At 41.0% G+C, this 14,936-nt stretch overlaps 1 protein-coding gene across 1 annotated transcript in view; it reads left to right on the plus strand.

Moving 5' to 3' along the window:
* Nucleotides 1-876: 876 nt before the first annotated feature.
* Nucleotides 877-14,936, plus strand: part of mettl15 (methyltransferase 15, mitochondrial 12S rRNA N4-cytidine) — a 49,772-nt gene continuing 35,712 nt past the window's right edge. Inside the window, exon 1 of the mRNA XM_069662163.1 lies at nucleotides 877-1,113. Within this exon, the coding sequence (XP_069518264.1) occupies nucleotides 877-1,113 (237 nt within the window). The remainder of the gene's footprint in view (nucleotides 1,114-14,936) is intronic.

The raw sequence follows: 14,936 nt of genomic DNA on the forward strand, positions 1-14,936 counted from the left end.
TGCTCTTCACAAAAAGATAGCTTAATTTACCCCAAAGAGGTAATATTTTGATATAAGCCAGGATGCACACAACAGTAATGAAATAAAAGTGTTTGTTAAAAGTTGATTTTGATTTCTGAAAGGGAGAACAGCTATGGCTCACAATCTGAAAGCAATCATGCCGTCACTCATTTTTTTATTGCCAACCTCTCAAATGCTGTAATTCCTCACTGCCATTCAACATTTGCTTTGCATTCACAAATTTTATGGGCGCACACACTCCTTTATGTCCGGCACGTATTTCTCTTGTATTAGAGCCATACATCACTAACTGAACTCTAATCTTCAATACATCTTGTTGCCAGGAAACACCTGAATACCTGTCTAACCATGTGGCTCACTTTGGTGCCTGATGCGGGCAGTGTTGTTCATGAAGAATGCATATATATTGAACTTATCAGCCTAAAATTTAAGAACTTTTATAGTCGCTGTTTAAGGATGCAGTGTATGAACAACAACAAAAAATCCTGCATAAAAATATCAAAGTTACTTTGTAAGTTTCCCAAATAAGATCATTTTCACTTATTACATAGGTTAACTATTTTTATTCTAAATAATATATATACACTGTTTGTAGTTGTTATATAGCATTACTGTATGTATCCACTTGTGTTATGGTTGTATCTCCAAAATTCAATTAATTTCAAATCAGCAATCACCTGTCACTTGAAGCCACTGAATCCATCTTCATCTCATTTAATTGTGAACATAGTCGCTCATTTTACTAACCCTGGATTACAGATCCTCCTTCTCTTAGTTGTCGTGAGAACTTTATATATCTGCTTATATCACCTCATAACTTTGCTCTAATTTCCTCCATAGATCGTTTTAAGCGTCATGATTTTCCACACGTCCCTGCGCGCCAACCCAATGCTACGGAAATCTAATCTGGCTTTGTCGAGAGCATGGAGGTCATGGAAGTCGAGACTGCACTCTTCTGCAGTTTGTGCATCTTCTGATCCTGGCTCCCTGGACGGATCTGAAGAACAGTCGTCTTTATCACATGAAAAGGCTCCTCACACTCCAGTCATGCTTAAAGAGGTGCTTCACTACTTAGACATCCAACGAGGTCAGGTATGTTTGCATCTTTTCTTATTCCTGCAATCTTCTTGAGGAAAGTTAACGTCTGTTTGTGCAAACGTAGTTTTGTATATGCTGATGATTCATTCTAAACTAATAAGAGCTGTATGAAAGTATTCAAATAAAGGTAATGGTGTAATTTTACATATTTCTTATTACCATTAGTGTCAAGATATTTTCAGCCATTGATGCATTCCTACGTTAAAAAGCTTCTAAAATGTGTTCAGACCGTAGACAGGCCTGATGTGTCCCTGAATTGAAGTTCCACGACTGACTGCCCTCGCTGATAAAAGCAAGTGATTAGGCCGTATTTGTATTTTCAAGCATTGTTATCCTGTCTGCTTTGGTTGCTGTGGCAATGGCTTAGGCATGCAAACTCTCTACTGAGAGGTGATGACTATGGGGTGGTAGCGCTTCTGCAGTGATCACAAATTCAGATTTGCTCAATCAAAACATGTAAAATGCAAGTTTACCTTAAAAAAAGGTACGTAACGTAGGTTGTCATCAGTCCTCTCAAACTTAGAGGTGTGTCATATATTTCCTTCCTGTGTTGTGTGTCAGAACATTTGGAACACCTTTTAATGTGATGCACTTTGATACAACACCACCTCTAACTGTGGTCTCAAAAAGTAGACAAAATTTGTTGTAACGAATTTATTTATAAAAAAAAAGGTTAAATATTAAAAAAATTAAACAACACCAGAGTTAAAAATAGTTAGTAGCTGAATGTGTGGCTCATAACACCTCAATAGTATCTCATTGCAGTTTGAAGATAACTGTTATACATGACCCTTTAATACAAAATATTCCCTTTAGCGAGGTGTTTTTGTGCCAAGGTACATAATCTGTTCACACTCTATATAACGACTTGTTGTTGTAAAAGCACACATGGACTGGACAGGGTGCCAGTAGCTTGGCTTTCGCTTAATGTATACTACCAGGACAGATGGGCATGAGTCAAAAGCCTTCTGGTGTGGCAGTTAGCATAGAAGGGAAAGTGTGCCCCCCCTCCCTATATAGTGCCTGGTCAAGACAGGTGGGGGCCATGGGTCAACAACTTAGTCAGGAATTGCGCCACTGTAGGGCTGTTGGCAGGACACAGGGTGCTGCGTTGCTCCTGCCTGAACTTTAGCACCTCTCAACTCCTCCGCTGTCCGCCCATTTGCCAACTGTCCCGAGACAGCTTGCCAATCAGATGCTATTAAAAACAGTTTGATGGATTTTGTTTTTTTGCACAAGACATTCTGGAGACCTCACTTTGTGTGACGTGCTGTGGAAATGTTGCTTTGGAACACTCACAAAGTCGTGTTTTTAATGTTGATTCACTTGAGAGTTTTTGTTTATGTGATGACACACACACGTGATGTTGCAGTGTCACTGATTCTATAACCATGGCAACGTTTCAACACACTTTACACTTTCATATTGTGTAAAGTGTGTTGAAATATATACATTTCTTTAGACACAGCCACATGCTCTGTCAGATTTGGTGCGGCAATCAAAAATGTGATGTCTGATACGAGTCCCTGAAAGAGCTGCCGTCTAAGCAGTCAAACTTGTGGTGCGTAAGTGATGGTGTCAATAACAGATCAGTTGCTGTGAGAAGAAAAAAAACGACCCCCAACGTCAGACAAATGTCCACTTAAATCACCGAGGGCAGAGAGATTAATCAAGTGGACGGCTATTGTGAAATAATCACTAACATGTAATTGCTCTTGTCAGCTGAAGCAGAGTATGTATGAATGGAGTACTTACACAATGATGGGTGTCAGAGCAAATGCTGCAGCTAAACCAAAGTGTGTAAATGGAGCCTTTCAGTGCCCTGCTGCCTCCCACACAGGACGTCTGGCTGTTTATGTGTATGCAGGTAGCTAATTTGCACTGTTAGCCTACACTCTGTGTTCATAGTTTTACAGCCATCGTGCTTGTTGGAACTGGATTGATGGTTTGTCATATTTCTGTACAGAAAGCATAATATTCATGGATCAAAAAGCTTGTAGCTCACCACTAATCGACAAAATGAACAATGCAATGGCAGTTCAGACAGTTTTTTCTGTTGTTTAATGTTATTTAAGATGTGTTGCATCATAATTTAAATAAAAGCTGGGGAATCATTTTTAGCCATGCGATCTTCATGGCTGTAAGGATGGAAATGTCAGTTGGTCAACTACTTTGGTCCAGACTGAAATATATCAGGGCTGCATGGGGGTTAAGGCTGTTAGAGGGTTCCTGCTTTGAATCCCAGTTTGTTTTTCTGTTCCTGTGTTTCTGTTCGGTTTCTGTGTGGAGTTTGCATGTTCTCCCCGTGCATGCGTGGGTTCCCTCCGGGTACTCCGGCTTCCTCCCACAGTCCAAAGACATGCTCGTTAGGTTCATTGGTGACTCTAAATTGCCCGTAGGTGTGAATGTGAGCGTGAAAGGTTGTCTGTCTCTATGTGTCAGCCCTGTGATTGACTGGCGATCAGTCCAGGATGTACCCTGCCTCTCGTCCAATGACAGCTGGGATTGGCTCCAACCCCCCCCCCCCCCCCCCCCCCAACCCTAAATGGTATAGATAATAGATGGATGGATGAAATATCACAACAAGTAGATGGATTGCCAGGAAATTCTGTACAGGTATTCATAGGATTAAATCTGTTTTGAGTGAGATTTGTAGACATTTGTTGGATGCAAGGTCATTGAATTTTCACAGACACTCATTTGATTTTGTTGATTTTCCCTCTTGCTCCACCATTTTCTTTGCAAAACAATGTCATATAATGCGGTCATTAAAAAACAGATTTTTTAAATTGTCCCTCAGAAAGAGGTGTTTGCTGTCAAGAATTGATGTCTCATGTTTAGTCAGAGCTGGATGGACTAAAGACTAGAGAATTTGCCAAATCACTTTGCCAAATGATTTGGCACATTGTGATGATGATAATGCTCAGTAGAAATGGAAGAAACCCTTATATGTCAATATTAAAAAAACAGCTTTCATAGAGTTTCAAACATTGATACTACAATTGCTGTGAAGCAACACTAAAAAGTCCACATCTACGTGTAGGTTTATGATAATGCTTTCATTAACCTCCTCTTCAGCTTGGTGATACTCATAGTTAAGCAAAAGAATTGTGCTGAAAAGGAAGTAGCAGGAGGAGTCCTCCAGTGGCGCAGGCTTCTTGCGTAGGGGACCTCCTCTAGAACAGATTAATGAGCCATCAGCTGAGAGTCCAGGGGAAAAACCCTGTGCTGCTGTAGAAGAAGAAACAAGCCGCCTACTCTTATATTTCAGCCTCAACACACTCCCCCTTGTGGAATTAATGAGGCCGTAAGTGTTAAACCTTCTTTTTTGGATCAATGTCAGAGTCTTTCAACAATCAAGTCAGTTTAGAGCAGAATTAGAGAAATATGATGTATTGATTGGATATTTAAATGACTTACACTTTGTACTTTTGGATCTCTGTCCTTGTCATGAAGTGATTTACTATGTCTAACTATTGAAGGCTTGAGGATATGTTGCTGCTATATTAAATTAATGACATAGTTAGCTATATATACAACATGACTTTTTTAAAGGTATAATAAGTGGGATTTTCCAAATATAATATAATATAAATCATCACTTCTGGGCCTCTATACATGTGTGTCGGTGAGTGTGTGTGCAGACCCTTGTGAGACCCTTCCCTCTGCATCTATTCTGTTGTTTTGCTTTGCACGGGACGTTTTCAGGAGGGGCGCTGTCGTGGTTCCCTGAGCCAATCACAGCGTATAGGTGAGTGTGGGATTGGTTCATATTAGCAACTGGGCCCCATTCAGAGCGGCGAACATGGCGAAAGAGCGATGCAGAGTTGACGCAAAGGTAACCGGCGGTTAGCATGCTAGCACAAAGGTAACCGGCGGCTAGCATGCTAGAGCAAAGCTAACCGTGATGCTGTCATTTTAGCTCGGCCGGGTGGGTGTGTTCTCGCACGAGAGAGTGAGAGTGAGCTTCTGGTGACGAAGAGCCGAGGAGGAGGGGCCCAGTTTGAATGTGTTGTTGACAAAATGCAAAAAAATCCTACTTATTATACCTTTAATGTTACTACACCTACCTCTTAACTCAAATACAAATGTAAATCAAAGCTGTAATAAGGGCTCATCGTGAAATAAACAAAAGCAATTATGCCTGTTAGAAAACATCTGGTTGCCACTGTGGAGCTACACACCATAAATAGCATAAACCAGGCTGTACCAGCTACTGAACAAAAATACAGCACAACATGCAAATCACAGGTGTTGTAGCTTTTGAAGGCCCTGAACCACAGCAGACTAAGTCCAGTGCTGCATGTTTCCCTCCCTCTGTTATATGGGTTATCTGGCTGGATGTAATTCGGACACATGAAGAGACACTCTGTTCTATGGATAGATGACCACAAAACACTCTGCCAGCTGCTGCTTCTCAACTTTTTTCTCCCTCTTTTTTTTTTGCCTTTTTAGATGCAGGATAGAACCCAGACCAGGAAAAGCACTGTACAGTTGTGCGACATGAAAAAGTAGTTAAGTACTAACCATCTGTTTTATCTGTCGTTTCCACATTTTTACAATAAATGCGGTTCTGAGGAATTTATAGCTCATGGAGGTTTTCAGGGAGGGAAAAAATGCATCAATGTTTTATGCAAGTTAATCCAGCATATCTTCAAATGTGTCCCCCATCAGAGTGCTAATGTCAGCACAAGGGACGGAGTGTACCAGCTTGTAAAAAGGGGCATAGATGGGGTTAACATGATCTTGTCTCTTTAAATTAGTTTAAAGTCTTACAGCTGAATTTTGGGCCATCTGAGGTGAGAAATGAGTCTCCAGAAAAGTGTACAGTACAGGGAGTACTGGGTACTTTTCTGCAAGACTCTTTTGAAACTCCATATGCAATCTATAAAAGCTCTATTTAATCAAATCTATAAGGCAGGAGTTTAAGGATATTTCAATATGTGTAGTATACATACTCTTCTCTGCATGGTATGCTGCACTTAAAATGCACTATTTTAGTTTAAAGGTCTGTTTTTATGATTTTATCTGTATTTCCTAACATTTATTCCCAGCGTCAGCCGTCAGGTGAAGCAGTGTGGTGAATACAAGCAAAGGGGTAATGCGATCTTGTCTCTTCAAATTAGTTAAAAGCCTTGCAGTCGCTGTTTAGGCCACAGAGCTGAAGTCAAGACAGGCTGCAGGAGTAAATATGAAGTACAGGAGTTACAGTAGTTGGATTTCTTATGCATTTGTAAAGAACTGACGGGTGCTTTATGAATGCAATTTATTCATTTTCATTCAAGTATTGGACATTTCTTCAGACCGTTTCTCTTAAGACAGACAGTCTCTCATTTAGGTTGTGTAGCTTCTGTAAATGATGTTTTTTGTTGCATGTATATCCTAAGTCTTCACTGCAGTCCTTCATTTTGTGTTTTTAAACTCAAATTTCAGCTGTAATCTAAATTGTTTTTCTGTAAAGACTGAAATGTGGTGTTTCTTTTAATTGTAGCATGTTCCACATGCTTTAAATGGGCCTGTTTTGCATTAATCTGACAACACATTCATATTTTTCGGTTGTATATCCTTTAAAAAGTTGTTACAGCCCAACTAATCTGTCACATAAAAGCATAGAACAAACTCTGTCCGTATTATCTGGAACAAGCTACTAATTATGTTCTCTGTACTAAATTTGCCTCCGCAACCTCGTCTGGGTCTTAAATGTATTTTCTTTTTCCTTTTTTTTCTCTTTACACTCCTTTTTTGGGAGCGCTGAGTAGTGAAAGAGGAGGCTGGTAAATAATTGATCCTTGTAATTAAACACTCCAGCCAGGGATGCTGGGGCTGATTGACGGCCAGATATTAGGCCCTTGTCTCGTAAGGTTGCAAGTTTAGTCTGAGGTTATCAGTGGCCAGAAGAGTCTTTCTCCCTCCCTGCCTCATTACTTTCATGAGTAGAACATTTCATAGTGGAGCGGTGGGTGGGGGTGGTGTGAAGACAGTCTGGGACTTCATTAGCCAAATGGGGTGCCTCGGTCTACAGAGCGCCATTCCGTTCAGCCTTGCTGAGCAGACAACCCAACTGTGGGTGCTTCACCACACCGTCCTGTAGAATTTTTTTTTTTAGCTCTTTCATCTTCTTTATTCATCACTTGAACAGCAGCTTTAACTTATAATACAAGCCTTCCTGCTCATACCTGAGAGGATGAGGCCTATCATATTTTAGCTCAAGTAAAACTCCTTACCGTCCAAACTATGTTGCTACATCTCATACAAAGCTGTGTTAATTACAACTTCCAGTAGAGTAAACTGTTCATTATACAACAGTTAGTTATGACAAAGTAATCTGATTGGACAAGAAGCTTTGCATGAGTGCTGATATAGAGTATAACATCTCTGGGACTTTCAATATATGTATCACTTTATCTTGATTGATCAATTTGGTGCCTCTGAATCACAAAGGCCTCCAAAGCCACTGTCTACAAACTTTTATTCCACTGGATGTATGTTAAAGTTGTAATCTCGAAGATCTCAGTTTCTTTCTCTTTGGCGGCACTTATGGCGTATGAACGTTAATTGCGGGAGCACACTTCCCAGATATCCAGACAGTGTTGCATGTGTGACGTCCACGGTCGGCTCCGGTTGTAACTGATTTTCCTCGCTGATGCTTGCTTTCCTTTTTGCACTGTTTGCTTCATCTGAGCGTCGAATTTGTTTATTTTTCTTTGGATTTTCACTTATTTTTGAAGTTGTATCTGTAGTCATCGATCTTTACTTTGTTTGTTCAGCCATAGTAGATTACTGTTTACTCGCAACACTTGCAGAGAGCAGAAAAGCAACCGCTCAACTCCGCCTACTCTCTCTGGCAGACCAACCACTGCTGGGCGATGGAAAACACGCAGCTTGTTATTTTTTGCCACCAACACCCACCCAGTGTTTGTGTTGCTTGGCAATCGTCCACTTCCACTCAAGTTGCACTACTACTTGAGTTCACGTAATAACTAAACAATCTGTTCTTGCTTTTTACTTTTTACTACGCAGCTTGTAGATCTGCTGTATAAAAAGCAATATCACACCCAGAGCTGTGCTGTTGTAGTGAATATCAGCACGGAGGTGATTCAGTCATAGGTTTAGCGTCACAGTATAACAGCACTCCCCCTCTTGTGATATTGCTTAATAAAGCGTTGATGCTGTACTACAAGTAAATACTTTCCCAAATGTTGCACTTCATTACTGTCAGATTGACTTTGCCACAACAGTGTGTGTGTGTGTGTGTGTGTGTGTGTGTGTGTGTGTGTGTGTGTGTGTGTGTGTGTGTGTGTGTGTGTGTGTGTGTGTGTGTGTGTAAAATCTCTCCACAACCGATGCTTCCACATTACATCAAATAACAGTGCATGGCACAGGGGTACACTGGAGAAGCAGAGTGTGCTGCTACAGCATCAATTACTGAGCGTTACATTTGCATAAAGCTTTAATAACTATTATTTAAATTGTGTAACTCTATACCCACATGCATCCAATATTGCTAAACATAGTAAAAATGAACTGGAACACGCACTCGATGCTGAATTGATACTATTAGAGCAGGTTTTATTGCAATATTTACATTTGTTCCTGGTGTGTGCGTGTGGGTATGCTAATCAGATACATGCCCTGTGGACAGCTGGATTTAGATGACTCATTCCTGCATCACATCTTCAATCAGTGTTTGTGTGAGGTCCAACTGCATTATCTCAGCGGTCTTTCTTTTAAATATGTTCAGGATAATTAGATAACAAAATAATTTATCATTCGGTCTGGTTACTATTCATCACTGTTATTGTTTTGTTGTCATTGGAATAAATTGATTGATTGTTTTCATGCTACTAGGATATGAAAACCAACTGATACCTTTGTTTTCAGCTGATTTAGACTAGCAGAAGATGTTATTTACTGTAAATATTTGGGTAAACTGGTGTTTCTTTTTTGTAAAGCTGCAAAGAAAAGAAAAGAATGCCATGCAGAAGGTGAATATTTGTACTAAGATTAAAGCCCAAACATTGACTGATTCTGGGGCATTCTCAGTAGGACTCACTGTTGGTGCATTTTCATACCTTGCTGCTGTTAATGGCTCGTCCTTCCCTACATGCTTCTGCTCTTGCTTGAAATTGTATTTTAACAGTGATCCCATGTTGCTGTGTATATATATTGTCTGCTGTAGAGCCGAGCCACACATAATGTGCTACTACCAGGCTAGAGATGCCTGGTGATGTGAGTGTAAGCGATGATGTTGATGAAATTGTCCTGAACTGCAAACAGCAGCCAGCAAAATGTCATCAAAGGTGTAGACCATTTCACAGAAGCAGTTTGTGAACACTCAGATAAAATGTTGGCACATTTAAGTTATGACTATAGGGGTGGGACAAAATATCAATAAAGCAATATTTTTTCCTGACTCGTGCAATACAATTATCAATAGTAGGGATAACGTTAACCGACCATTAAACATTTTAACCGGTTAATACTACCATTTTAACAGTCTTTAAATATACATGTTTATTTGGGAAACACACGCTTTGTTGTCGCTAGCTGAGCTGAGCCTGAGAGCAGAGCAAAATGAAACAAGCATAAAAAACAGCGTGTGGGACTATTTCAACCAAGAGGACGACAATGTTGTAAATTATGCAATACAGTACTTATATTTTATTATAAATACAGCGGTAGATAATAAAGCACACTGCAATACCACACTCGAAGCAAACATTCACGAGCATTCAGACCAGCGGGTCCAGCGCAAGTTTCTCAACCAACTCTGCCCTCCATGCTAGCACGGAGGAAGTGCGAAGCGAGGTGGTCTGAGGGGGTAACACAGAGAATCTGATTGATGATGAAGAAAGATATTTTGCCCGTCAGCGTGACAGCGCTCACCACGGAGCTTCGTGACAATTATGAGGGTTGGGAGGTTAAATTGGCCATCCTCATTGCGACTACACTAATTGCTGTATTGGAGACCTCTGGGAAAGTGTCTGCATGGGTCCCAGACTTTTATCCAATCCAAAATGTACATTTTAATCTTGACGGTTAACCAGTGATTAACCGTTAAGAGTGTTCAAATCCAAAGTCCTAATTTGTTTTTGCAGTTGTTCTATTGTTCTGTAAATTTAATTTAAAGAATGAAAACACGGACATTGTTTCATCTCAGTTTGTCAACAAATTGCAGTGAATAAATACATTAATCCTGCACGTTACCTTTTTAGGGGCATTTTGTATTCTTCAGTTAACCAGACATCGCTGTGTATTGCTACATGATTGTCTTGCAATATATTGATTATTGCAGAATCGCTGTATTGCGATATTATCGTTGGCCACGTATCGCATCGTATCGTGAGTTACCCTACGATTCCCACCCCTATTTCTGAAGTCGCAGATACATCAGTTGCTCATGTGCTGGTAGTATGGCATTTACTTTGTGAATGAAACAGGTCGAATAACCAAGAGGAAATCATGTAGTGTTGTTTAATAATAGCGTACATGTTGCACATGTGCTGAAATGGGCCCTCTCTCGACTGTCATCCGGCAAGGTGATGTATCGGCCAGTCAAATACAAGCAAGTCACACGCAAATGGGAATTCTACCTTTTAACCACAGTGTCAAGACAGGAGAGAAAATCATTGTTGTTGACTTTCCAGTTGTAAAACTTCTCTAATATTATAACCAATTTAAACTGAAGGTATAGTTTAAAACAGGTGTGATGCATTCACTGCCGTTGTGTCTTTTGAAATAAAAGTCAGTCGCAGTGACCTTATCTGTGTAACCATCGTTATCCATATTCCCAGCAGCATCCAGATAAAGTGCTGTTGTTCTCAGCTGGTGTGCTCCCACTCCTTGCCCACTCTGTTTCCTGACTAATTTGGCGGGGAAGACCATGTCCGCTCGACACTACATGACACTGCTGACCTAAGCCAGCAACAGAAGTTTCCTAGCTTCCTTCTCACTGTTCCTACACAGTGTCCACCTCCACAGTTTAACCAGCGTGTCCCTGATCCATCTTGCTGCTTGTATTAAAACTATATTGTAGAAAATTCATGTATTCAACACATGCTTGGTTCCTCTAAACAATAGGCATGATCTCCTCCCATTTATGGGGAAGCCTTTCTGAGCACCATTAAATTGATTCTCACATGAATTCCCACGAGGCTTGCCTTATCCTCTTGTTAGTACACCACTCTTAAACCTAATGCTTCATGGACCAGATGTGCTCTGGCTCACGACACCTCCACTTCTTGCTGATGAGTAGCTGAAGGAAGAATATGAAAACCGGCAGCAGCGCTAGATGTAGTAGATTTTAGCTGACACCCATTGACACTGAGTCCTGTTGAGAAGCAGCCCTTACACACATGATTACATACCCTCCAGGTAGCCTAAGGCTCCTGTGACTGACCAAACCCCCTCCTACACAAAGGCTAAGAAGGCTGATGTCTGAGGTTGAAGGCCCGGAGCCGACTGACTGTCTTTTGTGGCAGCTCAAAAGTTTGACCTTTGGTCATTTCCAACTTTAAAAACTACAGATCTCTGCCAGCATGTTAGGCTTTGGCTTAGGGATGGACAATATGAGCACAAGACTGTAAGACAATTGAAATGTGTCAAACTTTAGATGTTGCCAATGATTTGTCGGATCATTCCACAAGAATACTGTTTATAAATACATAAAGGGAAAAGTGTTGACAGGAACACAGTGTCAGAATGGATAACACAAGTGAATCTGAATGCTGGTCAAAAGGCTAATATGTATGAGTATGGACACCCATTGACACCGAGACAAGCAATAAGGAGACACAATATAACACGTACTTGTATGGCTGCAGTCTCTCCACAGAAATGAGATGCTCTCTTAACCGAGCTCCCGCCTCTTTTTTAACAGGTATAAGAACGAAACACCCGCTCGCTGGTGCTAATTCCAGTCGTGGAAAGGCTCATGGCGACTTTCTAGCGCTGCACTACGAATCTTCCCTATGAAACCACCCCTCCCCCAAGCCACCTCCACTGTCCCCCAGCCCTTCCCCTAGTTCCTTTCATTTCATATCATTGTGTCAACCCAGTCTTCAAACTACTGGAAGCATCTTCTTAAATGCCTCTAGATCTCTTTTTCCCTATTACCAAGCCTTCATTTAGCTCGCCTCCTCTTTGCACTCCCTAATGGACTTGGCCCTGTTCTTCTTTTGTCTTCCTTTAGTACCATGAAATTCACCTTCAGGAGGGAAAGCCCTCTTTCCTGATGCTTCTTTACATTTTTTGTGAATATAGTTAGATGATTCCACCCCCTCTTTTCACTTCCTCTCGGGCTTTATATAGTTTGCATTGTTTCCTCGGCACACTGTATTGACAGTAGTGTCACACTTAAGAGAAATCCTTCAGAGCAGTGAAGAAGAGCAATGAAGCAAGTAATCATTTTGAAAAGATTCAGCGCATCGTTTTTGACCTTATTTTCTTGTTTCCGGTTAAAACAAATAAAGAGCCTTTTGGCCTCCTGTCACAGTTTGTGGCGTTTCCTTTCCGCTGGATGTTAGTCGTCTATATTTTGTTTTTGAAGACATTTGCAGGCATGTCAGAATAAAAGCACGAGAGGTCAGACAACCAGATTGAAAACAAGACGTTTGCATTGTCACTTGAGACCATGTATTGATAGAAAAGCAGCTTTGGGAGTTCAAGCTGCCTAAAGCGACTTATGTTTACATTCAGTCCCAAAGCTAAGGTCACACACAGGGCAGCAAAGTCTCTGAGGGCCGAGCGACGCATATACAGTATAAAGTGTTCTGTTGGACAGATGAGACCAGGGTTTGTATCTCCTCTGCTGTCCACACTCAGGGTTGGGTTGTGTTGTCTCTTCATTGTCATTGTACTTACCTAAACATACCATACCTTTCCCATTATTCATTTTGAATGACCATAATCTGCGTCTAAGTATAACCAAGACTTTACCATGCCTTTACCATCAGACCTGCAGTAAGAAGTCAAGGGGCAATAGCCGGTATGTTTCCATCCTGTGAGTGAAGAATAGTCTGTACTCTTGAGACTAGCAGCTGTGGCTCAGTGGTAGAGTCGATTGGAAGGTTGGTGGTTCGATCCCCAGCTCCCTCAGTCTGAAGTGTCCTTGAGCAAGACGCTGAACTCCCAGTGGCATAGCCATCGGTGTGTGAATGTGTGTGTGAAGGGGTGAATGTGACATTGAGTATAGAAGCGCTTTGAGTTGTTCCAAGTCTAGAAAAGCGCTATATATGTGCAGTCCATTTACCATATATACCTGATGAGCATCTACCCAGTGCAAGTGTCATATCCAAGCATGCTTTCCTTCACGATATCGCACCTGAACCCCTCCTTTGTAGGGTTTTACATGAAAACAATTGGTGTTTAAATTGAGACATTGTGTGTTGTCCGTACTTCCCCAATTTGGTCCAACTGAGAAGTGCAAGCAGCTTCCTGGACAAGGTCAGACCAAACTCAAGCATAATATATGTGTGATTTGTGAAAGTGTAAGGGGCCTCTTAGAGATCTCCTCCAGACATGTCTTAAGACATAAAATGCTCTGCCTGGAGTAAAACATTTTGCCTATAGTAGTTTTTCCACAACAATTACTGCAGTATAAAGTGGTAAAATGACATGTACACCTTCTCTTATATTGAAAAATCTAGATCTAATATTCTTTACTGTGATCTAACTGTTGGATAAATGATGTCTCCCTCTTCACTGAAAAGTGCTCGCTCTTGTGTAAGGTGCAGACCTGCCCACAAGAAGCTCTCCGGCTGTTCTTAGATTCGTCAGAGGATGAGACTAAGAACAGGGTTCTAGTTTTGTACTCTGCAGACGTCATTCAGCACAGTGAAGGTCAGTCATCCAAGGAACAAAAAGCAAAGCGCAGTTTTTTAACTGAGGGCGATTTTAATCGCATTATGCAGTAAGTTTACCACAGCTTCTCTTTGGCTTAAAATGAAAAAAAATCAAATCAACTGCAACTGTAATAACTGGTGAACAATATGTAAGAAAAAATACAAAACATAAACTCCCCCTAGATATTTATCTACCCGCTCAGTTGTGATTTGTCTGGACTAATCAAAGTAATGAGGAGGATTTCAAACACTGCAACCCTCTGGCCCCTCGCTCCAACCCCAAACTAACCTGCTACACTTAATTTGATTATCATGAATGACTTTCTCCCACAGCTGCACAGCACACAACTGAGGCTGTGTTGATGTAAAGATGCAAATCCTCGAGTCACTATGCTGAGCAAACAGAAAAATCTGCTCTGTGGATAAGAGAGTCATATTTTTTGTAAACATTTAGGGTATTAAATCAGTATAGTTGAAGCCAGACAGACTGTTGTGTTGCTATGTTAAAGCAGACTCAGCATGCCCCTGATGTCTGACATGCTTTAAAAACTGTAAACATTGACTTTGTTTTAGTCAAACACTCACACTTATGTTTAGGACATCTTGTACTCACTGTAAATCAGGTTTTGTATCAGTCACTGGACCTTTGTTGTACGTCATCTGCAAATCTGACACATGATGTTACTCACAATAATCAGGTCTGCGTTCAGTTTTATGCTAAAATGAATGTTTCCATCAGAGGAAATGAAGCTCAGTAAATCTCCAACCTGCAAGACAAAAACAGACAGTTTGGCTGGGGGGGTGGGGGTGGAGAGTGATGACTCATGCACACAGTACAAGTCCCTCCCTTTTTATTTCTTTCAGTGTCCAATCAGTTCTTACCCAGCTGTCACTCACAGCCTCCAAATCAGATCCCCACAATGCTCCACTGTCCCCCTGTAAATCACTTTATTTGCAGAGGTTTAGAACCTGCAA

Source organism: Semicossyphus pulcher, unplaced genomic scaffold (genome assembly GCF_022749685.1).
Source record: "Semicossyphus pulcher isolate SPU_LCO1_2020_fin unplaced genomic scaffold, fSemPul1.0.p SCAF_1, whole genome shotgun sequence".
In the NCBI taxonomy this organism is placed as follows: Eukaryota; Metazoa; Chordata; class Actinopteri; order Labriformes; family Labridae; genus Semicossyphus; species Semicossyphus pulcher.